The following is a 26,431-nucleotide window of genomic DNA, read 5'->3' as shown; positions in this document are numbered from 1 at the left end:
TCATCCAGTTACTGACATGTTCGTGTTAAAGAATGTCTCAATCTGATTTAAGACGTTTGACTAAGACACAACCTGACAGGGCTAAAAGCCACTGAGCTCATCTTGATCGGTTTCAGGCTGCTTCACAGTAAGATGGATTTTAAATTCACTGGCCACATGATGTAACAGATCATCATCAAGCTGTGAAACTGCAAAAGAAAATTCTTTGGTTACTTTTGTCCTGTACAGTTACATTCTTCAAATACATAGTAATGATCATGTTTGTTTTCAGAAAATACAGTAAAAATTATTTTCTCACTCTTCAGTTCACTGTTAAATGGATATAATAATATATAAGCAACATATTAATAACTTTATCAGTGCTTATTTTTAATATGAATTTGTTAAAGCTTCTGTTTTTGGACATGTATCATGGTTCAAATAGGAAAATTATCAGACACAAATGCGCAAATCAGGCGCTTTGAGTGCCAATAGGTAGAAAAGCGCTATATAAGTGCAGACCATTTACCATTTACAAATGACTTAACTACCAGAGCCTCCAATAAAAGGAAAAAACAAAAACAAAAAAACAACTTACATCTTATAATGTAAATACAGCTATAAGTTGTAACATGTGGCTCATGTATCAGATGTTTAGGCTGTGCAATATTAAAATAAACAAATATTAAAATATTCAATTTTACAATGCAGTAAGTCCACTCTACATAGCTACAGTAGCTACACTCTCTGTCACTGTTAATTATCTCCTGGTGTTTTTTTGACTCCTGAAGATTAGGGCCATGATGATGACCATGATGAGCATGCCAGCCCAAATAGTGGCAGGGACGTGCCTCTACCGTCCTTACACCAAACTATGTCCTATCTAAATGTGTTTTCATCAGCATCTGCTAATTACTGTCCATACATCACTACATTCCCTCTTTGACCTCACCGTGGAGAGTTTTTTGGTTTAAGTGTGGAAGTTTAAGATTTAGCTTGAGAAGTTGTCCAAAACAGAAATTAGTATATTTAGTATTATATAAATTATTATAACCAGTAGATGACGCTGTTTTTTTATTTTTTTAAGATTCTTGTATATATGTACACACGGCCTATTGCATAAGTATGTTATACTAACTAAGCAGAGTAGTCACTCATTGTATATTTACTAGTTATTATGCAGATTCAGATTTAAAAAAAAAATAGGTTGAGAAATTTCTAATAACAAGCTTCTTCATTAAACTAGTGCTTGAACATACGTGCATGCATAAATAATTATCAACTAAAATGGTCAATGGCTCGAAATATTAGTTATATTTGGAGCCTGGGTTATTCATAATAATGTTCAAGTTTTCTATCAACACACAATGACCCTCGTGAACAGTCTAGCCAGTCTTTTTTATTATCAACATAATTACAGAACAGAGGCAATTTAACTCGAATAAAAATTATAACAATTAACATTTTTAATACAATATAATAATAATAAATCTGTAGTGCACTGAAAACCTCCACATATCCATGTTAAAGGCAGTCAGAGGACAAACAATCTGCTAAGTGAGGAGTCGAGTGGTCACTTCAGTCAGAAACCATAAGATAAACAGTTCAGTGTTTCTTTTAAAAGCAGCCTGGTTAAAACTAATGACAAGGGGGACAGTTTCTCTTTAACGCCTGTGGAAAGTCTACGAGTGTCACATTTATTGCTTTAAGCAGAGTTTCGTGAGTGTTTTTATATCATGAGCAATTTTACACATAAAGAAAAGCCTGTTTATAATGTACTCTGATGACTATCTGACTAAAAAGGTTTGGTTACATAAATACATGGTAAAAACTGGATTTCTGATCAATTTGATAAATTCAATAAGTTGCTATACCCTGTTGGCCACTAATTACTGTAAATGCTTGAGATGAAGGAAGGTGTGACCAGAAAGCTCTGCAGAAGACAGACAAAATGCCACTGTTGAAAAGTATTTCAAACAGTAGACCACCTAGGGTATCCAAACCAAGGGGCTTTCAATGTAAATTATTTATGTGACATAACATTTCTTAGATACTTTTCCCTCTTTGGGTTCCTATGAATCCTTAAAGTATAATAACCTGACAAGAACACATTACTGTGTGGATTTCTCCAAACTCATTTGCAAAGTAAATGAATAATGTGTGAGGAAGTCACAAGAACCCATTGATTTGGGCAAAAAAAAAAAAGTCTGGTGAAGGGCAGGGAAGTTCCTAATGACGTTCAAGAAACAGCTCCATAGATAATTATGTGTAAAATGACAAATTGTTGTATGCTTTACATTCTGTAAAGCTTAAACAGACCTATAGGGGTGATAACATGTCAAATTTTGGTCTTTATGTCAGCTAAGCTGCTTCTGGTCCCATCTATATAAAGCATTTCATTCAAAAGTGATCATACTTTCGTACATGCCGCATTAAATGGCCAGAAAGTTTGGGAACCACTGTACTGCTAACATCTGCTGCAGGAGTACACCTATAAAAATATGACAGATTCCAGTCCAAGCGCTGATTAATGCATTTTCAGGATTATATTTGCTACATGTTAACAATGTTGAGACTGAAATCAATCACAGTGTAGTGTAACCAAGGAGCTTTACCAAAGAAACTGTAACTTTATATATTAAATGGTTCATGTTTAGAAAGCCAACATCCCAAACCCTTCCGACACTACCTCACAGTGAAGTCCGAACTCACCCCACCACCAGACAACATCAGTGCATCGAACTGGACGTTAGAAAACAGGTAAGTGCTGATTAGGCTGGTGCAAAGCTTTTGTGCATGGCTGCATTTACAGAAGGTAGAGATGTGTGCATACACACACGTATGCACACAAACATTCATACAGATATTTCTATAGGACACAGACACACATACAAAGCAGAACAAAATGCATTTGGGGTTTCAAGATATTTGAACTGAATCTCAAACCCCTTTCTGACACCAGCCCTGTTATAAGTTCAAATTTTAATGCAACTCCACTAGTTCTACTAGTCTAGGTTCATTGGTACAGAGGCACATAATTGTGGCTAAAATAGCTTTTTAAAATGATAATAATAAACAGGGCTAAGAAAACATTAATTTAATATCTTCAGCGCCTTCCAAATTAAAACAAAACCTCAACATTGACTGCAGGAGTACTCAAATATCTGCACTGAAAAAATAATCAAATCATGAGGACAAAAGGTTTACTTGGCATTTGATTTAAAAAAAAAAATCCTGCCATTTTGGATCACAAAAAAACTTTACCTAAGCCAGCAGGCAAACAAAAATCACTCGCTTCACAGCAGTTGCCAATTGCAGGGACAGTGAAATATGAAACCTGGGCACAATAGTGCAAATTTAAGCAAATACTTGTTTCTGATCAACTTAAATCATGAGTATATTCATTTCTCAAGCAAAACAAAGTGAAAAGAAGTTCAATTAACCTCACTTTCACACATGTATCTGACACCAAAATAACTGGCATCAGTTCTCCGTGTAAATCTCACTCAGACCTATATTTACCATATAAAACAATTCAGAATAGAATTTCTTTTTTTCAAAAACCTTTTCTGAATGGAAAGAAACTAATGACAAATTTGTGTTCTTTTTTGAGCCAAAGGGATTACCGTCATAATTAATAAAGGGGGGGGCCTGGTGGACAGTGGTATCCTTTAGAAACAGGATGCCAAACCAGAATATAATGCATGTGTGAAAAGGGCTTCCCAAAACAAAACAAAACAAAAAATTTAATTCAGAGAAATCAACCACAGCCACATTCTTGTTGACAACTAAATACGCACAACTCATGCAATGATGCAGTAAAACCTTGTTGATATCAGCAAGTATTGTAACCCAGGTCTGAGGGGGCTGGAACAAAAAGTGACGGGATCAGTCACTACAATCATGGTCGTGTGGTGCTTTTCTTATTCTCCCTGGAGTTTCTTCTGTTACAGGGACTATGTCCCACCTCCCTCATCTTCTCGTTCCTCCATGTTTTTGCGTGCCATCCTCTCCCTCCTTTCTGCCAGCCGCAGACATCGAGGGCAGTCATTCCCTGCCCGGAAACAGCTGCGATGGTAACACGCATGGCACCCTGAGAAGTGAAAAACATTGCAAACAGAGGTCAGATATGTAAGAGATGAAAACATTTACAGCAACAAAGTGTCACTTTACCAGAGGAAGATGATATTATTGACAGAGAGCAGCTCCCATCTGCTAAAGCAAACAATACAACAGTGTGCACAAATGTTAAGTAGTCTGACTAGTTGCGGCCAATAAGATTTGACATCCCAATGTGAGCAGCCAATCACAATCAGCCCTAAGGTAAGAAGGGTGAGGAAAGGAGTATAAAAGGCGTAGAACTTAAAGGCAGCAAGGCAGAAGGAAAGAAGCAGGTACATGAGAAAGATGATATCCTGGAAAACACACACAAACATACACCACACCCTAAACCAGTTTGCACACATCCCATTCCTCCAAAAGAGGCCAACAGAGCACTTCAAAACTCTTCAGTCTCTCAGTGAAACTGCTTTAACAGAGTTCTCACTGTATTCCATGTCTGAAGTGATTATGTTTCTGTTTTTCAACAAAAAATAAAATACAAATGTGATGAAATGACAAGCAACTCAAATTCATAAAGCATTTATTTCATATCCACATGACGGTGGTTGTTAAATAACAGCAAGCAAATGTAATAAGATACTAAAAGGCACAAGTTACACTCATTCTTACACAGAAAACACATCCACAACATAAAGCATTGAAATAAAAGTATATTAAAAACAATTACAGATGAGGGAAGGTAACCACAATGTCAGAACAGACAATGTTGCCTCTAAGCTAGTGAAACAGTTTGCAAATAAATGAAAAACTACATCTGCTCATTTCACAGATAAACAGCCCGAAAACTGGTCAGAGCCATCTGATCAAGTGGCATTTGGTTAGATTGAATCCCTCCACAAGCTTAATGGAAATGTTTGAAACATAACTAAAGAAACAGTAAAGAAATTGCAAACTGAAATCCAATTCCAAAGCAAACTGAAATGTAAACACCCGTCAGTGAAAAAACACTGGTATCATTTGTCAACTTCAGCAAAACTATTTTATCTTGCAGAAACAAAACTTAGCAGCAAACCAGCTTCTGTTGACAGGAAACTAAACCACTGATGAAACACCTCCAGAATCTAAACTAAAAACACCTTCCCTTCACCAGACGTGCAAATGTGCTGCAAAAATGAACAAAAGCCAACCAACACCAACACCACCAGAATGCCAGGTATTCAGTGCCAAATGAGAATGAAGAAGAAGAAAAAGAAAATAAGAAACATCTCAAACACCCAAGCAATTGTAAGGTTGTGAAACGTTAGTAAAAGGAGGAAGGCAGAAATGTAGAAGTAGGACTGCAATGACTACAATGAATTAAAGTTTAAAATTATTACATTTGAAATGCTTGATATTTTTAAGTATCAGGTAAAAGCTTTTTAAAATACTGCTTACAATGATAGCTTGACATTTTGGTATTGTGGGAAATAAAAATCTTGTTTGCTTTCTTGCCCATAAATTGACAATCCCACGCTCATGTCTGTAAATATAAAACTAATGCCAAGAGGAAGCAGGACACAAACCCCATAAAACCACACCTTGTCAGTTTTCCAATTTGCTATTTGCACAATAAACAAACATGCTGTAACAGCTGTGGAGTTGTCCATAGGATGCTGCTGTCACTTTTAGACAGAGCCAGGCTAGTTTTTTCCTGGTTTCTACTGTTTTATGCTAAGCTAAGCTAAATGGCCAGTGTAAACAAGAAAGTATTTCAGTCCTACTATTCCTTTAACGTTACTTATTTAATTACTGTAATACTATATTAATGGTCATTGTAAACGTTACGGTCATGATGTTTGTGAAAAGATGCAATAATCAGTCGCTACCATCTGGACACATAAAAGCTATTGTTTTATCCCCATCCTGCAAAATCATCTCTGTGCAGCTACTGTCACTGCTCATGCTTAGCTTATCCTCTCTCAGTACAATTAATGTGTTGTTCTCTTCTGCACCTTCTCCATCTTTTGTCTTGCTTTCATTTTCTCTTCTTTCCTTCATCATCCTGCCTCTGGTTACTCTTCTAGCTTTGCGAGTTTTAGAACCTCTCCAGTTTGTCTTTAATGTAGTGCCTGGCTCTTTTTGGCCTTCGTCCTCAGTATCTACTTCTCTTTTGCCATTACTCTCACCACTTTTATCTCGCTCCGCTTCGCCTTTTCCTCTTGACAAAACAGCCGACAGATGCCGAGGTCTGAGAAATTTTAAAGCTTTAAATTTCTCAGCACCCGATTCTGTTCTTACTATTTCAGTTGGCTCCGTTTTGCCTTTATCCTCCCTTTCATTACTTTCCTCAGCCTCCCCCCTGGCTTCCTCTGCTCTCTCCGAAGATCGTTTTTCAGACTCGATCACTTCTGTTATTGCTTCATCCTCTCTCTCTCTATTAAAGATTCCATTACGTAAACCCGGTAACCCTGACACTTTCCAGCGTACTCTTCTCTTTTGTCCTACTTCATTTAAACTATCTGTGCTGCTGCATACTTCACTGTTGCTGTCTCCTTTTGAAATGTTCTTATTTAGTATGTCTATCTGACGAACTTTTAATAAGTTGACTTTTTCCTTTTGTGCATCTCCATCTCCCCTTTCCTTACTGCTTGCTATCTCTACCTCCCTTTGATCATTTCCTCCCTGCTGTCTTTCTTCCCCCCTCTCTGATTCTCCCCCTTGTGTCACCTCCTGCTCACTCTCATTTCCTTTACTCCTGAAAAAAGCTTTTATCAGTTTACCAGGAGTGAAAGCTCTTTCCTGTCTCTCCTTTTTCTTAATTCTCCTTTTCTCTTGCTTTCTACCGTCATCTCCCTCTTCCACATCTTGCTCTAAATCATCCTCTCCTCCCTCCCCTTCTTTCCTGTCTTGGAAAAGGGCCCTAGCCAGCCTACGAGATTTGGGAATGTTCCAGTCTTTCCAGGAAAGCAGAACGGGGAGGCTGGGAGAGGCAGCTCTTGAGCTACACACGCCTGACACCAGCAGAGAGGGCTCACCTTCGCAGCGCTGGCACTTGTTCAGTTGGAAGGGAAAGATGATGTCTTTGTCATTGCCACAAAACTCGCACACAAAACCCTTTGCCTGGCACAGCTGTAAAAAAAAAATAAAAATCAATGCAAAGGAGACAGAAAAACAAGACACTGGATGAGGTGGCTGTACACTCAAAGTCATTAAGTTTGGTAAAAATATACGATACTAAAATAGAAAGAGGTTATCCCACCACACAGCCAGCTACGTGCATGGCACCAAGTTTAAGCAGCTCCTTCATTCGGGGGGCCAGCTCCCCGTTGCGTATAGCAGTGAGGTCATTGAGAGAGAAGAGGTGAAGATCTTCAGTCAGGTGACCTGACAGGCTGTCAAATTGATACAGCACCCTGAGGAGGACACCGACACACTGGTGATGTTCTTCATGACAGGAAAGATAAATTATGAATGCAAAAATGTCAACAAACAGACGTCTCACTCTTTAGCGAAGCGACAGGTCTTGAAGAGGCTTTTCATGTGAAATAACTGCAACCTCAAAACCTACACAATTAAAAAAAAACATTTCCTGGTTACTTTAACATAACTAATAGAAAAAACACACGTATAGCTACACAGTGTAAAACATAAGGATAAAAGCAAAGATCGAGCTTCAAGTTTCTGATTACACCACACGTGCTGTTCAAGAGTCCCTACCAGCAGACTATAAAAAGGTTTTGTATTTTTGCTCTTTTAGCACAACTTAGCTTCATCACATCATTAAATAACACTGCTGTGCCCAGTAACAAAAAATGTTTAAATAAAATTAATTTAGGGTACACCCAAAAAAAGGGAGAGCCACAATTTTATCCAAGTATACTACACTGTGAGAGAAGTTTATTCTCATGTCACTGCCTTGTTCTATTCCAATGCTGTCTCTATGCTTACCCTGACAGCCTCCAGAGATTTGACCTTCTTGTACAGGCCGTTGTTGATGTCACTGGGGTTGAACAGCGGGTCTCCAGCAATCTTGCTTAGCAGGTCCCGAGCAAAGTTGCTGACATAGTACTTGCTAAAGTCCCACTTCCTCAGCACTCGGCCAGGAACCACCATCTGGGCATTCTCGTGGCAGCACTGGCAGAAGTAACGGCCGAGGTATTCACAGTATCGCATTCGCTTAATATAGTCTGAGGTAGGAAGAGGCAGCAAAAACACAAGCAGGGCAAAATTTGCAATGGACAATGTGTTTGAAAACAAAAAGTGAGAGTATGTCTGTGTGTCATTTCTATAGATAATGAAAATAATATGTTTTAAATCAGGCAATTGAGTTGGGAAGACAGCTTCTTATTTTTTTTAGTCTTACAGTTGCATTTTTTGTTGGTAAAACTACATTAAAAACAACACCTGGGTCGATGCGGGTGCCACAGCCAGCACAGCGATAGTTCTGTTTAGCCACAACAATCTTCCTCCTGACAAAGTAAGAAAATGTGTAATTAACATATCATTTTATCAAACAAAAACAGTAGTCTAACCTTCTGTTAAGAGAAATATGAGGTCAATATTAGATCACCATTAATGAGCACAAACAGTTCATAAAAAAACATTTTTGCTTTGGGTGTTTAAATACTTCCAATTTTTAAAGCATGATGTTCTCACTGTGTCTTGTTGAAGGTTGATTTCATTAGAGTTTGTTTGATATGGATGCTAAAACCGAAAACCAGAGCACAAAGACTTTTTTTTTTATTTTTTAGGGTCTGTTTTAGGGTCAGAATCATCCCAACTAATTCTTCTGTAAAATGCAGATCATTAGCAAAATGTTACAATTACTTAATATTCACTTCATTGTGTGTGTCATGAAGTGTTTCAGTTAGGAAAGGTAACGCCAGGTGTTTACTCACTTGGGTGCAGGGTGAATGTTAAAGATGATCTGAGGTCGGGGCGGTGCCCACTCCAGGTTGCCTCGTACCCGAATCCTCAACTTGTAAATATCTGCGTGTTCACCATCATCGGGTGAGATTGGGAGAGAGTCGGGGAATGGCAGCAGCTGAGAAACAAGGGAGGGGTGAGTGAGTTAAGAGTTTCAGTTTTGTTCTTGAACTGTGTGCTAGTCAGGTTTTTCTTTTAATTCTATTAACTATTGCATGTTGAGTGCCATATGTGGGGGACTGAATTCTGCTCATATGCTAAGAGGTATACGGCATGTAAGCAAGAAATTCACCTTCTGTGGAGCATCGTGTTCCGGGACCAGCCAGTCAAGCTCTGAGGCTGCAGGAAGCTGCATGCCTTCAAACTGCCTGAGCAAACCCATGGCTACTGACTCAGCAGAGTTAGACTGAAGAAAGGATGGAGAGCTGAAAGCACAAACAAATATAGGCTAAAATGTCACCTTTATAACAAACAATTGAACCACTGACATTTTTTTTCCTTTGGCAAATGTGTATTTTACTTGTGTTTAATCAGGAAGAATTATAAAGTTCTAAAATGGGAAAGAAGAAAGTATAAAATTTCTGTTACTTACATGGAGTCTGAGCTGAGAAAAGACCTGCTACTGGAGCTTACACTGTGCTTTATGTCTGCATCTGGAAGACATAACATTAATAAAGTAACAGATTTGAACAATAAAGAGCAAAGACCGGCACAAGAACGCAAACACTTTTTATCCACCAGCCACAGCAATTAAAAAAATAGAAATCATTAATAATTGTAAAATATAATCCAAATGTTATCTTTTTTTAATGAAAAGACACTGTCATATGATGTGTGATGTGTTTTTGCACAAATGCTGCACTTGGCTGGTGTTAAATTTTCAGTGGCTCTATTTTCTATTGCTAAGCAGCTTCTATTATTTAAGAGATGTGACCAGGATCACAGAAGAATTGCAAATGTGAAGTAAATTTTCCTTGTTAAATACTTCAATGGAATTTCATGAGAACCCATATCACATCTCTACTTAAACTTAAAGTACATTTTTAATGTTATTCAGCAGGTAACATGCAGGAAACACAAAGAGATTTAAATCTAGAGTAGAGATATGCACATATTCACAATTAACAATATAGAAAGACACCTGCACCTATTTTGTTGTTTGTTTGAATCTATCCAGTGTTATATTTAGAGTTCGTCTGGTTACAGTAAGCAGAAGCAGTTAATGCAGCAAAGAGTTGGATAAGCAAGACAGTGAGCAGCAGAATCTACAAATGGCTTTTGTTTTTCCTTTAGAAAATATTTTCTATTGGAATTATTAAAAAAAAGAAAACAATGAAACTGGCCTGAAAAGTGTGTAAAGATTATCCACTGACGACAACAATGTATGTGAGAATGTTTCCAGCCTCATTTATACTGATGGTATGAGAAAATTGCCATCTGTAAAACTAAGGTACTGCATAAGAAAGAAAAGGTTTTCAACAGTGGAAAACAAAGCACATATACAAACAGGGAATGGTGAGTAAACATTCTGCATCTTGTCTCTGGAGAAGTGAGGTGCAATTGTGGCACACTTAGAAATTGGCCAAGATTAAGAGGAATATTTCATTGGCACAGTTATTATTAGGTGTTATTGGTCATTTATCTATATACCTTCCTTCCCAAAAGTGAACATATACAGAACATATGATACCAAATCACTTAACATTGTGGTTTTGTCCTTAAATACTTTCCTTGCAAACACTACAAAAAATGGTTAATGTTAAATTATGATCAGGTAAATTATTTTGGTATAGTTGTGGTTAGTTATTTTGGTTAAAAAAATAATAATTATATATATTTATATCATATCTCAAACTTAAATAACCTAATATATATTATAGCCAAATATAATCACAGAAAAATCCTATAGCTTAATAGATTCTACAGTCTGTGTGCAACAAAAACTAATTGATGTTGGTGCCATAAGTCACGAAAACAAAGACTTCAGATTTTTCAAATACAGAGGACTGGTAATAGGTTTAAACTTCAAACTTTAAAAAGGAACAACAAGGTGCTACATAGTGTATGTGACAGCAATCACACCTCACTCTCACTGTGGCCATGCGGGAGATAATGAAGGAGGATGGATGGAGGAACAAATGAGTGAAGAAGTTACAGTCGTCACAGAATGCTACTTGTTTCCTAGCTTGTCAACTCCCTAAACTCTAACATGTACAGGTATATTTGTCCTCCCAAACCACCAAAACACTTGAGCACTGAGCAACAAGCACCAACAGCCAAGCACACAACCTAACTGAGGGGAGAAGGCAGCTGGCTCCACTCCAAACTACAAAACGGATAGAAATCCCCATTCTGCTTTTAATTTTTTAAACTGGTGCTTCCCACAACCTTAAAGAATTATTATTAGTTTAATGGAAAATAACTGAAGGCTGGTTACCTCCCCCGACAAAAAAAAAATATGTGTGTGTGGGGGGGGTTAGGCTCATGGCAGTAATTTCCACCTTTCTGTTTTGCTACTGTTCATTGTGAATTTAGAGAAAAATATTCTGACAGTTGGATATCACCTCAATTTGTGAATTCAACAACTTTTTCTCATCATGCTGATCTTTTCTTTCCAAGGTTCTAGAAAGCAATAAAACTAAACAAGTAATTCAAAATCAAATGAGAGATTATTTAAATGTATAAAAATAGTTTTTTCAATGTCTTTGTTGTTAAATAATACTTTAACTATCATATTTTCTTTCTGCATGCTGGTACTGTATAACTGTACAAGTACAAACAATAGAGAAAAGTTGACTTTTAACTACACTGAGATTTGGACAGAATCAATTAGTATGCTATAAGATACAATACTAAAAGAGTTACATTTAAGGTGCCATCAATATTAGCACATCAGATGAAAGACACAATTTCTCAGTTTGGAGTGGAGCTATCAGCTTCTTCTCAGCAGAGCATCGCTACTGTAAACAGTCTGTATGTATCTCCGGAGCCTCGTCCGCTCGTACAGCCTGCAGATACCTGAGAAGAGGGAGGCGAGTGACAAGGAGAGGCCATTCTGAGCCACCGCCAGCAGGGACTGACCCTCACAGCCATCTGAGAGACAGAAACTAACACTCAGCACGACCGTCACCACAGCACTGATGCCGTACATGTGGAAGTCATGCAGTTATACAGCTCCAAGGCACGCTTTGTATACACATACTACAGTACTGAGAAGTGCAGTTAAACACAAACACAGCAAAGTTATTATCTTACACATATACAACCCATACATGCATGTCTAAAATCCCACAACCATTACATGTTCAGATATTTCTGCGTATTAGTGATTAGTCTTTTGTGGCTATTATTTGTCATAAAATAGCAAAAGACATTGTTCCCCAAATGTAAATGTTTTCATTTTTCAACTTTCAGCGACTACCTACAATATAGCAGAGGCTTTACTTGACTGACCACACTCTAAATTTAGTATGAACATTTCTTCATAAGTATTCAGGCCTGTTCACTTTTTACACACTTTCGATTTAACAGCACATTTACATAAAGACAAAGTAAAAACATGTTTATAGGAATCTACCAAAAATCTAAACTTGAAATCCCACACTGCTTTTAGCTGTAGCTACAGGAACACTGCTCAGATTTGAGGGAAGTCCCTCCTTTGGGTAACAATTCACAATTAAGCATTACGCTGATCTAAAGCATACGGTCAAGTTGTCCAACTAAAGCCCAAACCTAACCTCACAGAAAAGGCAATATGACCTTTGTACTCAGACTTATGCATGTTTATTGGAATGGCTTGTGGCTTGTCCCCTTGTTCAGCATGTTGATTTGGCATGGGTTTTTATGCCGGAGGCCCTTCCTGCTGCAAAACCCCCATCTTTGGCCTTTTGCATCCCAATCCAATGCTCTACCACTGAACCACCAAGCCCCCAGACCTACGCATGTTTATGGTTTATGTTAAAAAACAAAAATGCATATTTATGGTTCATGATAAAAGAATGACTCAATGTGTTCACAATGTGATGATGAGGTTATGAATTATGAAAAAAAACTCATTCACACTATTTTTACACTGCTCTCTTCCCGTGATAACATTTCCTACTACCCTCTTTCCCTCTCTGTACCTCGTAGTTCACACTCCTCCACCTCATCTGCTGAGCCGGAGTCTGACAGGCCCTGATAGGAGCCCTGGGAGCTCCTCCTTGAGCCTCCACTATCGGTGGAGTGAAAAACTAAACGTGAGAGATAAAACAAATAATTAGAAAATGTCAGAAATAAAGTGAAGCACATGACACTATACCAAATCAGTTAAATACGGTCAAGGTGTTATATAAATTTACCGCCCCTTGGCACAAATGTTAAAGACGTTCCACATAATTAATTAATTTATTTTTTGTCCTTTCGGCTTATCCCATGAGTTCAGGGTTGCCACAGCGGATCATTGTCCGCATGTTTATTTAGCACAGTTTTGATAAAATATTATTATTATTATTAAATTATATTATTATAATTCACCATCATAATTTAGGTGAATGCACATAAACTCTGGTGCTAATGAAGAGAGCTGTATATACAGAAATTTTGAATGTTAGTGCAAGAGATTTACTATTTTGAAAAAATGTAAAAAAGAATTGCAAACTTGTTTAAAATTAAAAAGTAACATAAAATAATAATAAATTTTAAAAAAATCAACTAAATAGTATGTTGACCACAAATTATATTAAAAAAAATTATCCATGAGTTGAGATTGGTACATAGTTAACAAAAGCCCATTATTGATGCTGCCTTACTGTGCTGGGAGCTTGCACAGGGTGGAAGGCGGCTGCGGCGTATCTGCTGCCTGCGCAGGCGGATCTTCTGCTTGAGCTGCTGAATCTCACAGTCACTGTCGCCCTCCTCCTCACCCTCCTCCTCCTGGCGCCTTAAGTTGTACTTCATCAGCTCAATGGCTGCTATGAGGGACTCTGAAATACTGAAGTGAGCATTTTCCTATGAAACAAATAGAAAATTAAAACTCAAGGGAGAAGAAATTAATTGTTTTAGCGATACCACAGACTTGAAATGGACCAAGCCCTGACCTTCTCAAGGTCAGCACAGCTGCCAAAGTCCTGCTCTGACAGGTAACTGATTAGGCTCTGGCCTTCCGACGGCTTTCTGAACATCCCATCTGGTACCCTGCTATATTGGGACCCATCTGAATGAAACACAACATACACAACAAAAACCGTACAGAGGTTTACATAAGGATACACAAGATATGTGCACACAAGTGCTGCTTTTTGATCTAGGTCTTGGTATAGAGTAAACAAAATAAACTACTCCACACCTGTCCATAACCTAATGCATAATGGCAGAAAATCCTATAATCGAAACTATGAACTCACCAACCCACCAAGCTTACTTTTGCTATAAATATCGTTGCCAACCTAATCTGACCTTTCAACAGCCTTCCCGGCTTCAGCGTAATGTTTATGGGACAGCTGGCATGCTTAAACACATTCAGGAACTGAAATCTAATTTGTAATGTCCGCTTTCTTGCAAATTCCCCCTCTTCACTCATTCACTACTCCCTATATAATGTAGTTTACTCGATAGTGGGCAGTCAATAGAGATTTGGGACACTTTTTAACTGCTGACATATTGCGTCATCACTAACAGCTGTTTGATCCATGCAACAGTAATTTTTTAAAAATCCATAAACATTACATTTTTGGATTGTTAGCAAAAAATAGCTTAAATTGTCACGTACACAACTTTAAGTTTTGGATTGTAGGATACATTGAGTGCAATCTATAGTGGATAGATTTACACACTCAACATACAGACACTACTGCAAAATGGCAAACACACTGTATAGTGCACTATATAAACCTCAATCACTACCTACGAGCATGGGTCTGTGACTACAAAGACATTTTATTCATTACTGCTTTAATATGTCTATGTTTATGACCATAATTTTTGTTTACACATTTGAAAATAGCTTTTTGAAAACAGGACAATTGAGTTGGAACTTGAGAACATGGTTGTCCTACTACTGCAAAAATTCCATGTGCAACAGGAGCTAAATAACAACTGCAATGCAGCAAATATAATATCAAAACACTCACATGACTCAGTGTAGAAGGGACATGGTGTGCTAGCATCACTGCACTGAGGTGAGAAAGGGCTGTAGTCTTTCATACAGCACTCATTGCCTGCCGATTCTAAGGAAATAAACATTCTGCATTAAAGGAGTTTTATTTTATGTCATAAATACCAATTCCGTATAAAATGATGGAAACATGCATCATCATCCACAGAAAATGCAGGAAATGCAACTCTTTTGATTGTATGATTGTCTTTTTGTTGAACTAGTGATAAAATCTAAATTTAATTGCACTTTCAAAAATAGGGCAACCTAAAGAAAAGGTCTGTACATGTATAAGCTGGTAAATAGTCACCAGTGAGAGGGAGTCTAGGATTTTTCTTATTATAATTATCAGGTTCCAAAGTGTTCAGATTGGATATTAACGCATGTTAAACTATACTATTAGGAAACTTTCTCAGTAACAAGGCCAATGCTTCATCAGAATCGCTTGAATATCTAATGAAAATGAAAAAGCTTGTCCATCACATTTTCAATAAAACACAAAAAGGTACATAAAGTGTGCATGAATGAAAACACAAAACAATGAAAATGATCATTTATGAATGTGTCATATCATATTGACCATAAAAACTAACAAAATAAAGCAATTAAAAAAGAAACTAAAACACAAGGAAAACCGCATACCATGAGCTGAAGTTAAGACTTAAAATTAGAGGGATGGATAGAATTCAGAACCATGCAAAAAACATGAAAACAGGAATGAAAGGGTTCAAGAGACAGAGTACAATAAAACTACACTGCCAACCTGCTACCGGATCTTCTATTATTATGGTGATTTTCCGGTGGCCCCCTCCTTCGCACAAACAGTATTAAAAATAAAAAGCAAAGAGACGAGCAGAAAGATAGAAGTTACCCCAAACCAACAAGAAGAAACAGTAAGCAAAGAGGAGAAAGTTAATTCAGCAATTACAGGAAATGTGTGCTTTCCAAGAGAGAATGTGTCAAAACCACCACTGCAGGGCTACATATTAACACTAAATATAACCTTTATGTTAAGCATTGTGCAAAAAATGAATTGTTATTAGTTTGTTTTAATCACCCGCAGGAAACTGAAGAATCATTTAAAAGTAATTTATTCCCAGAAATTATTGAAACTTCGTGTAACTTCCAGTAACAAGTAAAATGTGCTAGAGCTCAGCCAAGGACACAGCTCTGGACCACAACTTTAATGCAAAAATGATTTTTAAGCACTTCATGATATTTTTGCTAAGATGCTGACAAACATTTTGAAGACCTACAGATTCTCTGACATTGCTATAGCAGTAAGCACATTCATAACATATATATATATACAAAACATATATACAGATGGAGAGTAGAGTAAGTAACCTCCAAGTTTACTTACCATTCCTGAGTTTCTGATTGATCCCTGTGTCAGAGAATGAGCGGGTGTGTCCTCGGGACCCGCGGCCCGTCCCCCTTTGGCCCTCTGAAAAAGATGAGCGCCTGGGTTGGGCCGGGGCCGGAGCCTGGGAACTCCGTTGAAGGATTTGGTCCTGGTTCTTGCCCTGCTCACTGCTCTGGGTGGAGCTTTGGGAGTCACGATGACTGCGTTGCCCCAGGTTACCAATTGCCAAGTACTCTGGACCATCATCATAGTCACCGTCAACAGACTCCCCAGCTTCAGCCTGAGCGGAGATGGGTGTGGGCGTCTTCATTAGGGAGAGGCAAGAGACCGAGACTGGGCCAGGAGGTGGAGTCACAATCCGCTCCCCCTCCCCTGACTTGGTCACACACCCCCAGGGAGCTCCTATGCTGCTGACTGAAGAGGTAGTTTCTGAAACACAACAGAAAGGTATGACACAGTGAGTAGAAATGCAAAATTCTTCAAAACAATATCACATGAAGGTTACAGGCATGCATCAATTGTTCATGCTTTGTTGATGTAGCTGTTCAGATGGATGACTTGATGATAATGAACTGATTACTAAGGTTGTTGTTTTACTAAAAAAAATATCATACGCCATTACAAAGTGAACGCCATATTTAGAGTAATATAATAAAATATAACTTATGTTAGATAATCTTTTTAAAAAGGTTCAAAAAGTAGTTTTACCCAACAACTGCCCTCATCCACAAACAATCAGGCCTCTGTATGTTTAAATCAGTCAGTTTATTCACATACAAACTGTAGTTCATTCATAGAGCCATCCCCTGATTCCAGCCCTTGTGTCCATGTATGTATGGATTACAGAACTGGGACAATTACTCCATTTGCTTCACCTTATATATAACCTCAAAATCCTTTAAACTTAAATCAAGACATAAATCCAGGCTCCAGATTCAACAATCTCTGAGCTTCCTGATGTTATTTCGGGGCAAAAATTCAAACTGCCCAGTTCAGAGATCAAGAAAATAATAACTACTGCTTCTCAGGTTCTACCTTTATTTTAAATATTATAAAAATTCACCACACTGTAATTTTTACATTTAATGTAAACATTTTTAACGGTAATAAAAATAAAAAATAACAGAAAACTGAAAATGTAGATCATCTAAGGGCAGCACAATTCATTGAGAATTATGAGAACAAACAATATGAAAGGTTAGCATTCTGCTGATCATGTATGAAGCTACAGATATAAAAAAAAATAAAAATCCACCCTGAAAACCTATTTCAAACTTCCTCACTTGTGCTGTTGCTGTTTGGGGATCCAACTCCCAAAGTGCTCCCAGAGCTGGGAGCACTGGGAGCACTGGTTACAACTTCTCCCAAGGAGTAGTTGGAGGTGGTAAGTCTGCGCTGTAGCGATTCTTCTCGAGGGGCCAACTCGGTTTTCCTCCACGCCCCACCCGCCCCTGTCAAAACACAGAGGCTCTGGCTCTTCAACAGGCCCAAACACGGTGGGCCCTTTAGAGGAGACAACTAGAGGATAAAAAAAAAGGGAACTTAAAAAATGTAAAGCCCTATTCCAGGTGAGTATGTTTTCTTCTTTTGATTTATGATCTTGTATCTTCTATCTTGTATTAGTGGCTGACCAACATGGGTTTTTTCAATGGCTGATGCCAATCTTTAGAAAACGGAGAGGTCGACAGCCATGCTGTTATGTTTTTGCGTTTCTTTTGTCATCAGACAAAATACAATTCAATAACAACAAATGAGACAGTTGTTATTAAAGGAATGAGAGAGGGTTTTCTGTATTTGAAAAAATCAATTACACACACTTAGTTTTAGCTATGTGTATCCAGCTATTTCAATCTAATAAATTACTTAATGAAAGTTCCAATAGTCAGTTTTTGTTAGTCCTGATTCAACTGCAAAGTCATTTGGAGGCTGTAGTGTTTGATGCTGCTAAGTAATGTTATAATAGCAGGCGGTTCTGTATCTGTATCAATAAAGCCATGCTAAGTACAGAAACGGCTGTATAACACAAGATAGTAACATAACAAAAGCATCTTCCACAATGATCATACAGCAGCTGAATCGACTCTTCTAAAACAGAATATTATAACTTCAAGAAATTAGGATTTATCAGAGGACTGCTAAATTAGATTGATTTAGTTTAGGTTGTATGTGTCCCTAATAAACTAACAACTCATGGAAAACTCATTAGTTTCAGCAACAGTCACAACATAGACTCAATATCTCACTTAAAATAAACATACTTAACAGGAAATAAATAATAGTCTTGACATTAATAATTGACTGAAGTTCAGTGAGAGTAAAAGAGTAAAAAGAAGAAAGTACTGGCAGAGGGAGGGGTAAGTTAGACAGCGTGGGCGACTGTCAGACAGAAAGTCTATCATTCAGTCTATCAACTTGCTCAACTTTACAACTAATTAGGGCTAAAGCCTACGTACAGACAGATTTAACTTAATCATTAATTACCATGAACACGCTTAACCAAAATGCTCACTGTGATTAACACAAAGGTGAATGGAAGAACATGGGCAGAGGTAAATTAATAAATATTAAATTAGTGAAGTCTCACCTCCCCAGGGCTCCCACCTGTCCTCCCCTATGCTCCCCTAGCCTCAAGCAACTCAAAGTCCGAGGCTGATTTTTCCTGACAGGCTACAGAGGGAAGGCTTCAGCCTGAACACCCTGCCCATATTTTTTGGTTCACTAATATCACCTCAATGCTCTCTCTTTAAGTGCCAATAAAATGCACCCAATTGAGTCAATGAGGCTCATGCACCCAAATAATTTTAACTAAAACAATGTCTAATTTTCAGTCGCATTTGCGAGTAAAATGCATGCAATGTAGGCTGTTGATGTCTCTGCAGAGATTTTCAATAATCAGCCTGCATAAGTGCACACATCAGCCAAAGCTGATTAATTAAAAGTGTCAAAGATTTACCTAGTTAATCTGTGAAACATGAATTCAGTTGACCACTATCATATTTATACAGCTAAATTTCTGCTTATACTTTTTTAAGAAAACATACTGCAATACTGCGCTAAAACACAATGTGAAAACATTTTTTGGTATTGCTATATGTGTAAAGCAAATATGCCATTTTCCTAAAATGCAAAAGAATAAAACTTAAACAAATAGTGCCCAAGCTAAAAAATACAGATATTACTGAAGTACAGTTATAGCGTTTAAATAATTTCAAAAGACTTACCCCAACAGTGTCTACTTGGGCCAGCAGTTTGGGGTTATTCTGCTCCACAGCTTCAAGACATTGAAACATAGCTGTCACATGGGGCTCGCTCAGCAGAAAGGCTTCATCTGACAAGAGGAGACAGAGTTGAGGTGGGATAAACAGAGGAGGAGACAGAGATAAAAATATGAGGTAAACACAGATAACAAGTAGGGAAAAAGTGAAGACACAAAGAAAAAGAAAGCGACAGAGAACACAAGGAAAGTCAAGTCAAATTATGTGTATATAACACATGACTTTTCCCCAAAGGGTTTCAAAAGACAGAAACTGACAAGAAGGGAATTTGCATACCAACAGTGATTCCAGAGCTTTTGTTTAGTTTAAACTACTCACCAAGATAATATGTGTATTACATCGGACCACTTACCAGTGTAATATTTTTGTGTATGTCCCAGATGCTTGACCAGAGGTCGGAGTTGAACTGACAGCATGTGAACCTGTAAGCTATGAAGCAGCCAGCGCTCGGCCTTGTAGCTTTCACCAGCACTCTGCCCACCATGGGTCAGGATCGGCTCCAGGCGACTGAACTGAGGGTGGACACAGGAAGAAAAAATAAACACACTTACACTGTAGCATGAACTTATATTTTCCATAAATTTCACCCAAAATTCGAGTGTGTGTGTACACAACTCCATTTCAAAAAAGTTGGGACAATGTGTAAAACATAAACAAAAACTGAATGCCAAAGGTCAAAACTGGATGTGTGTGATCTTTGGGCCCTCAGGTGACACTGCATTAAAAACAGGCCTGATTCTCTACTGGACATCAGTACATGGGCTCAGGAACACTACCAATAATTACTGTCTGTGAACACTGTGCAGTCCACAAATGTTAGTTAAAGCTGTATTATGCAAAGAAGAAGCCATATGTGAACACGATCCAGAAACGCCGCTGTGTTCTCTGGTTCAAAGCTCATTTAAAATGATCTGAGGCAAAATGAAAAACTGTTCTGTGGTCAGAAATTCTTTTTGGAAATCATGGGCACCGTGTGCTACAAACTAAAGAGGAGAGGGACCATCCAGCTTATTATCAGTGGACATTTCAAAAGTCTGTATCTCTGATAGTATGGGGGGTGCATTAGTGCCTAAGGTGGGCAGCTTCCACATCTGGAAAGGCACCATCAATGCTGAAAAGTACATTGAGGTTTTAGAGCAACAATGTCTCTTTCAGAGAAGGCCTTGCATATTTCACCAAGACAATGCTAAACCACACACTTGGTATAAATGGTGAGTAATTGTCATTGCAACACACACACAGAGAAATAGACAGAGAATACAATGCTCCTATCACAAATAAAAATCTGCATGCACAACAAACTTGCAAGTAATTAAATGCCACCATGTATGTGGCTAGCAGTGATCATACCTGTTCAACGTGTGAGGCGAGGTGAGGGCTGATGTAGCGAACACACCAAACAAACGGCCAGTAATCTCTCTGTTTGTAGTACACCTACAACACAAAAAAGCTGTTAGGATCAGGCATTGACAGAACACCATCTGCAATAAAAACAATATTACACTACAGAGATATATTTCCATCTGGATTTTATATTCACTTAGAATTAACACCTGTCTATTAATTTAAAGCTACAGTTACTGAAAATAATCCTTTACATGGGTTGAGTGTGTACGATAACATTTGTTACACGTATTACTAACGAAAGGTGCATAAATCAGAAACTTTACTGTTAAATAATGTTTAGAAAGTATTTTGTTTTTTCCTTCAACTTACTCACTAAAATTAGAACATTCTATCTTCTGTATCTTGGTTGTCAATGACATTTGTCTTAGCTCCTATTGTATGGCTTTAATCTTATTTGGTTCAGCATAGATTATGCTGCACTCTATAAATATTGAGCCAGCTGCAGCTGCAGTTTTTCAGCGTGTTATTGTACTAATCAGTGTAATTTAATTTAGTCTATTCTTCCTTTGTTTTTAATATATATCAATATAATATTAATATAAATCAGGGATGTCCAAATGCCGACACATTATCAGAGATCAGGCCCAATGCTGCCTACATGTACTTGTACTCATACAACTTGATACCTTGTTAACCTCAGCAGTAAAGCAGAGGTGGAAACACAGTTTAGATCTGTTTTAAGATAATTGATGACAAAAGCAAAGCCAAATGCAAGCTCTGCTCGGCTAAAGTCTTCAGATTTAGTTACTAACAGTCATAATCAAGTTTCTTATGATTATTTTAAAACCTTTAATATTTGCAACTGACAACAACAAGGGTTATATTCAGAAAATAACCCTTCCAGGAATCGCTAATTTTCAATGATAAACACAGCATTGACAAAGTTAACACTTATTATTGGACAAAGTTAAAATCTATAAACTCCATCTGCCTTGAGCTAAAATGACTTCTATTGGCTGACCCTGCAAACTCACAGGTTATGTTAACCAAATACTAACTTTGACCTGCAAATCTGCTGGAGCTGCAATTAATAATCTGCACAAAAAAACTAATAAATACAAAAACAACAGTGTTATCTGTCAGACCTCCTGACCTGCTCATTTTTCAGTCCATGACTGAGGATGCTGTTCATGTCCTTGTGGAGCCGCTGTAGTCCACCATAGCGGGACCACACGTTGGGGTTAGTAGTGGACACAAGACCCTCCACTGTGGTCTTCAAACTGGACAGCAGTTTCCAGTGCTCCCTCCTTGAGGGCAAAAAAGACAGCAGGAAGGAGCGAGTCAGGACAATGAGGAATGAGGAAGAAGGTAAAGATGAGCTGCTGTTAGCAGTCTTGTAAACCATTACTCATATGAACAAAATAGGTTTTCCTGGAATTTAAATTTGGTTTGTCAGAGGTTTACTTACATTAACTGAACACTGTGTGGCTAACTGTGTGCTGACCATAAATGAATGTGTTCATAGTATTACCACATTCAAGCATATATAAGACAACAGATAAAGAAAAGCTGTTCTGTGTCCAGGAGTTTAGTGTTTTCAAGCAGATGTTTGTGACATAGTACTGAGAAATATTATGCGTGAATATTAACCCACATTGTCCATAAGGCCAGGGTTAGGGTTAAGAGCAATGAACTCTGATGTGGATATATAGAAGCTATAGCTATATATTAGAAGCTTTACCAGTAAATCAAGGCTTATCTTTATGATACAGTTACAGAAAGCTTTGGCTCCAAGAGGCATGACTACAAAACATGAATACAATGGGATCACAGCCAAAAATACTGGCTCATATCCAGGACTTCCCCTATTTTAGTCTTAAGTCAGCAGTCAAACTGAAATATTCAAAAATAGTCCCACCACTGCAGCAAAGGGACAAATGCATTAATGCATTTTTAAGACACAGTGAGATCAAAAATACGTTATTAGATTGAAACTGGCATGAACTAAAAGGCCCAGAACTTATACAAGGAGCCAGACACACACACACACGCCAGGACAAGCTGGTAATTACTAGCTTTCTAACTCTCAAAGACCAGAAAAAGGTGTGTTTCCATCCACCAGGTTTTACACTGTGGCTTCATCATCTTTGACTGCATCAATCTGCATCAGGAGCTGATTTTCTCAACAAATCAACTCCTGCAGTTCAAATACTGACATTATAATCTTAAGCAGGTATTCTTACATTTCAGTTAAAATGTGTGCTACATTTGGATGGAAACCCATTTAATGACATCTCAAACAATGTTTACAGAGAAAGAGTATTTGAAATGTTAATGAAAATAACATTTATTAACACATTTTTTTAAAAAGTAATCCTGGTGAGCAGCACCATCACGAGTTCATCTGGATAATCAAATTACGTAATGTTACATGGTGAGAGGGAGACGGAGATTTTAGAGAACATTCTCCACATACTGTGTAGAGCATAACGCATTTGTAGAACAACGTGCTATGTGTGTTGTGTGTGCACGGATATGCATGCTGGACACCAGGGAGTAAAATTCAACAAGGCTTGAAGAGGTTTTTAAGATTAAACATTACCTTTACAACTCGTTTTCATGTTGGTGTGTCTGAGTGTGTGTATACACATAAATTTACATCAAAACTATTGCCATGAAGGCATTTCTGCATTGTAAGGACAATTTTGCATGTGTTTGCACACTTAAAGGGTGTTTGAGAGTTAAGACTTGGTTTCAGGATTAAGAGCTAAATTTGTTTTAGGCCTTTAGCACAACCAGACAACATGGGGTTTGTTGTGTGTGTGTCACAAGAGAGATGCATGATCTGACATGTAAAGACAGGGCTCTGCAGTGCAAACCTTCTGCTCACCTATATGAGTAAAAGGAAATGTGGGAAAGTGAAGACTGATTTTAGAGCAGTAGTGAGACTTATTCTGTGTTCACTGAGACGCTGCTTCTACTTCTGTTCTCAATTTGTAAGGAGCTGAAGCATTTTACAGATACTTGAAGGCACCCGTAAAGTAAACTGGAAAATATGAGTTTGCAAGACATGTAAAATAAGTGAAATATACCGAGGTCATTTTTACTTTGTGTGAATTAAAAACTAATGCAAAGCCAGTAACACAAATCAATCCAAACATCTAACTTCTAAAACTGTGCATGTTTATAAATTAGCGGTAATACTGAACTGAATTCTATGCAATTCTATGCAAAACGCACCCGGCGAAAAGCAAAAAAAAAAAACGTAGAAAATGACAACCTGATTTGTTAGCTAGTTAGCTGCTAGCATACCCAAGCTAAGGGATAGCTAGCAGTTGACTACTACCAAGTCAGCGGCATAGCGGTAACAACAAAAAACCTCGATGCTACCAAATGTCCATTAAAAGTTAGTCAAACAGTTGGTCTTTTGGATTTCACTGAAGCCGCACAGCTAGTGTTGCTAACGTTAGATGAAAGCTGTCAAACTTCGGCTTGTCAGGTTAGCTTAGCCTACCACGGCAGCAAGCTAGGTTTGAATGTTCGGGAAGCAACAGTGATCCACCTCTGATACCCGAAACTAGTCAAATGAAGGGAGCTGCCAATCTCAAAGTCTCTACTGTGCGCGAGTGGATTCTAAGTGACACAGCTCTTATGTTTGTGGATTAACGTTATGAAGCCACGATCACTTTCGCTCAGCTACCCGGCTAGTCAGCCCAGCCCCGAATGTCACCCACCTGCGCTCTTCTGCCTTTGCCTCCGCCGTGATCTCCATGTCCTCCGACAGGAAACGAGATCTGTAGTGACCTGCCAGCTTCCCAGATATGTCCACTTGACTGTTTTGGACAATAGCACGGATGCATAAAACACTCATGCGGACTTGCCGTCCTCCGCCATCTGTGCCCCGCCTGTCAGAGCTGTGAACCAAAACAGTGCAGGCCGTATGATCTGCTGTCACCAGCAAGTGGGCGGAGGTGTTGTCCTCTGTTCACCCCACGTTTTTCCGTCACAGTGCTTTCTAAAGGAAACCCAGAGTTAATTTTCCTGCTCTTATTTGCTTGTAGGTGAAGGTGCTTTTGCAAACCCACAGTATGTGAAACTGATGAAAACCATTTCAGGTGGCTGATGAACACAGCACTTTCTAGATTATCGACCCCTTAATGTGTTTTGGTAAATGCTTCCACCCTCCGTTTGAAATCCACATTGCAACAATGACTGCTGCCCCACCCCCCTGTTGATTTACTATGAAAAAGTTTTCTTCATTCATTCCTGTGTGCAGGTCTTCCTGCACCCAACACTCTTTGACACTCAGGACCTACAGAGAGTATCTAGACTGGACCAATTCAGGCACTCAAATTGGTATGACATTTGTATTGTATTCCTTCTTTAGTGAAAAAAAAAATAAATAATAAAAATATATATATATAAAAAAATTCAGATTTTCTTTTTTGGCTGTACTGCATCAGATTTCCTTCTTTTTTCATATTTGTTTAAACACAGAAAAGGTGAGCACAGTGAAAGTAACAGAAAATGAAAAAGAAACCAAATAAAATGAGCGGAAATATTTAAAAAATCTAAATGAAAACAGATACTGTGAATTTTACATTTAGGTGGAAATATGTATATTTCCACCTAAATGTAAAAACTGTGCTAAATCAACATGTGGACAACGATCCGCTGTGGCGACCCTGAACTCACGGGATAAGCCGAAAGGACAAAAAAAATTGTACTGTATCTAAAACTATGTGTTTTATAATACATGTTTCAATCAAATGTATTTAACTGAGATGGGATATATTTAACTTGGGGATGTCACAGAAACATAAAACTACTTCCACATCATATCCACATGATGGCCCCACAGCCATGCACTGTGTTTTAATTCAATGAACAGAAGGAAACGTGAAGAAGCTTTATCACTTACTGGCAGTAGCGAGTCAGCAGAGGGCAAACAGTACATTTCAACTGTAATGTGAGTAATTGTCATTGCATAACACACACACACACACACACACACACACACACACACACACACACACACACACATACATACATACATACATATATATACTGTTGGGTAGTTTCTGCAATATACAAATCTCCACTGGGATTAGGCAAGTCCTCCTTCCTCCTTCCTCTGTCCTCTGAAACATGAGATTCTTTGGTACAGTGGATTCTGTTGATTATACCTAAAAAAAAAGCAAACCTTATTTCCTTTAATGTGTGAACCTTAATGTGTACAAGAACATGTAAACAATAATATGAACAAGAGGTTTCAATGCAATATTTCAGATATTAAAAACATCTTTACGTAACATATTTATTTATTTTTAAATATTTAGTAGAATACATTTAAAAATTATTACA

General features: G+C 38.0%; 1 protein-coding gene across 3 annotated transcripts; it reads right to left on the bottom strand.

The window, feature by feature from the left end:
- Positions 1 to 1,358: 1,358 nt before the first annotated feature.
- On the bottom strand, positions 1,359 to 25,159 carry rubcn (rubicon autophagy regulator). Of its 3 annotated transcripts, XM_067513148.1 has the most exons (22): positions 24,802 to 25,159; positions 22,221 to 22,374; positions 21,071 to 21,154; positions 20,073 to 20,232; positions 19,667 to 19,773; positions 17,729 to 17,963; positions 16,443 to 16,874; positions 15,843 to 15,890; positions 15,057 to 15,152; positions 14,025 to 14,140; positions 13,737 to 13,935; positions 13,071 to 13,178; positions 11,965 to 12,039; positions 9,539 to 9,599; positions 9,239 to 9,371; positions 8,919 to 9,064; positions 8,425 to 8,489; positions 7,969 to 8,207; positions 7,523 to 7,584; positions 7,280 to 7,433; positions 7,056 to 7,149; positions 1,359 to 4,072 (listed from the first exon to the last, which is right to left on the bottom strand). In XM_067513148.1, exons 1-22 carry the CDS (start codon positions 24,936 to 24,938, stop codon positions 3,936 to 3,938), a joined length of 3,042 nt encoding a protein of 1,013 aa, XP_067369249.1. In that variant the 5' UTR covers positions 24,939 to 25,159; the 3' UTR covers positions 1,359 to 3,935. The 3 variants fall into 3 exon arrangements, with proteins under 3 accessions (XP_067369249.1, XP_067369251.1, XP_067369250.1); XM_067513150.1 differs by lacking the exon at positions 11,965 to 12,039 and having other exon boundaries at positions 24,802 to 25,158; XM_067513149.1 differs by lacking the exon at positions 15,843 to 15,890 and having other exon boundaries at positions 24,802 to 25,156.
- Between the last annotated feature and the right edge of the window lie 1,272 nt (positions 25,160 to 26,431).

This window comes from Channa argus, chromosome 8 (assembly GCF_033026475.1).
Source record: "Channa argus isolate prfri chromosome 8, Channa argus male v1.0, whole genome shotgun sequence".
In the NCBI taxonomy this organism is placed as follows: Eukaryota; Metazoa; Chordata; class Actinopteri; order Anabantiformes; family Channidae; genus Channa; species Channa argus.
This window is presented reverse-complemented; position numbering and strand designations above follow the sequence as displayed.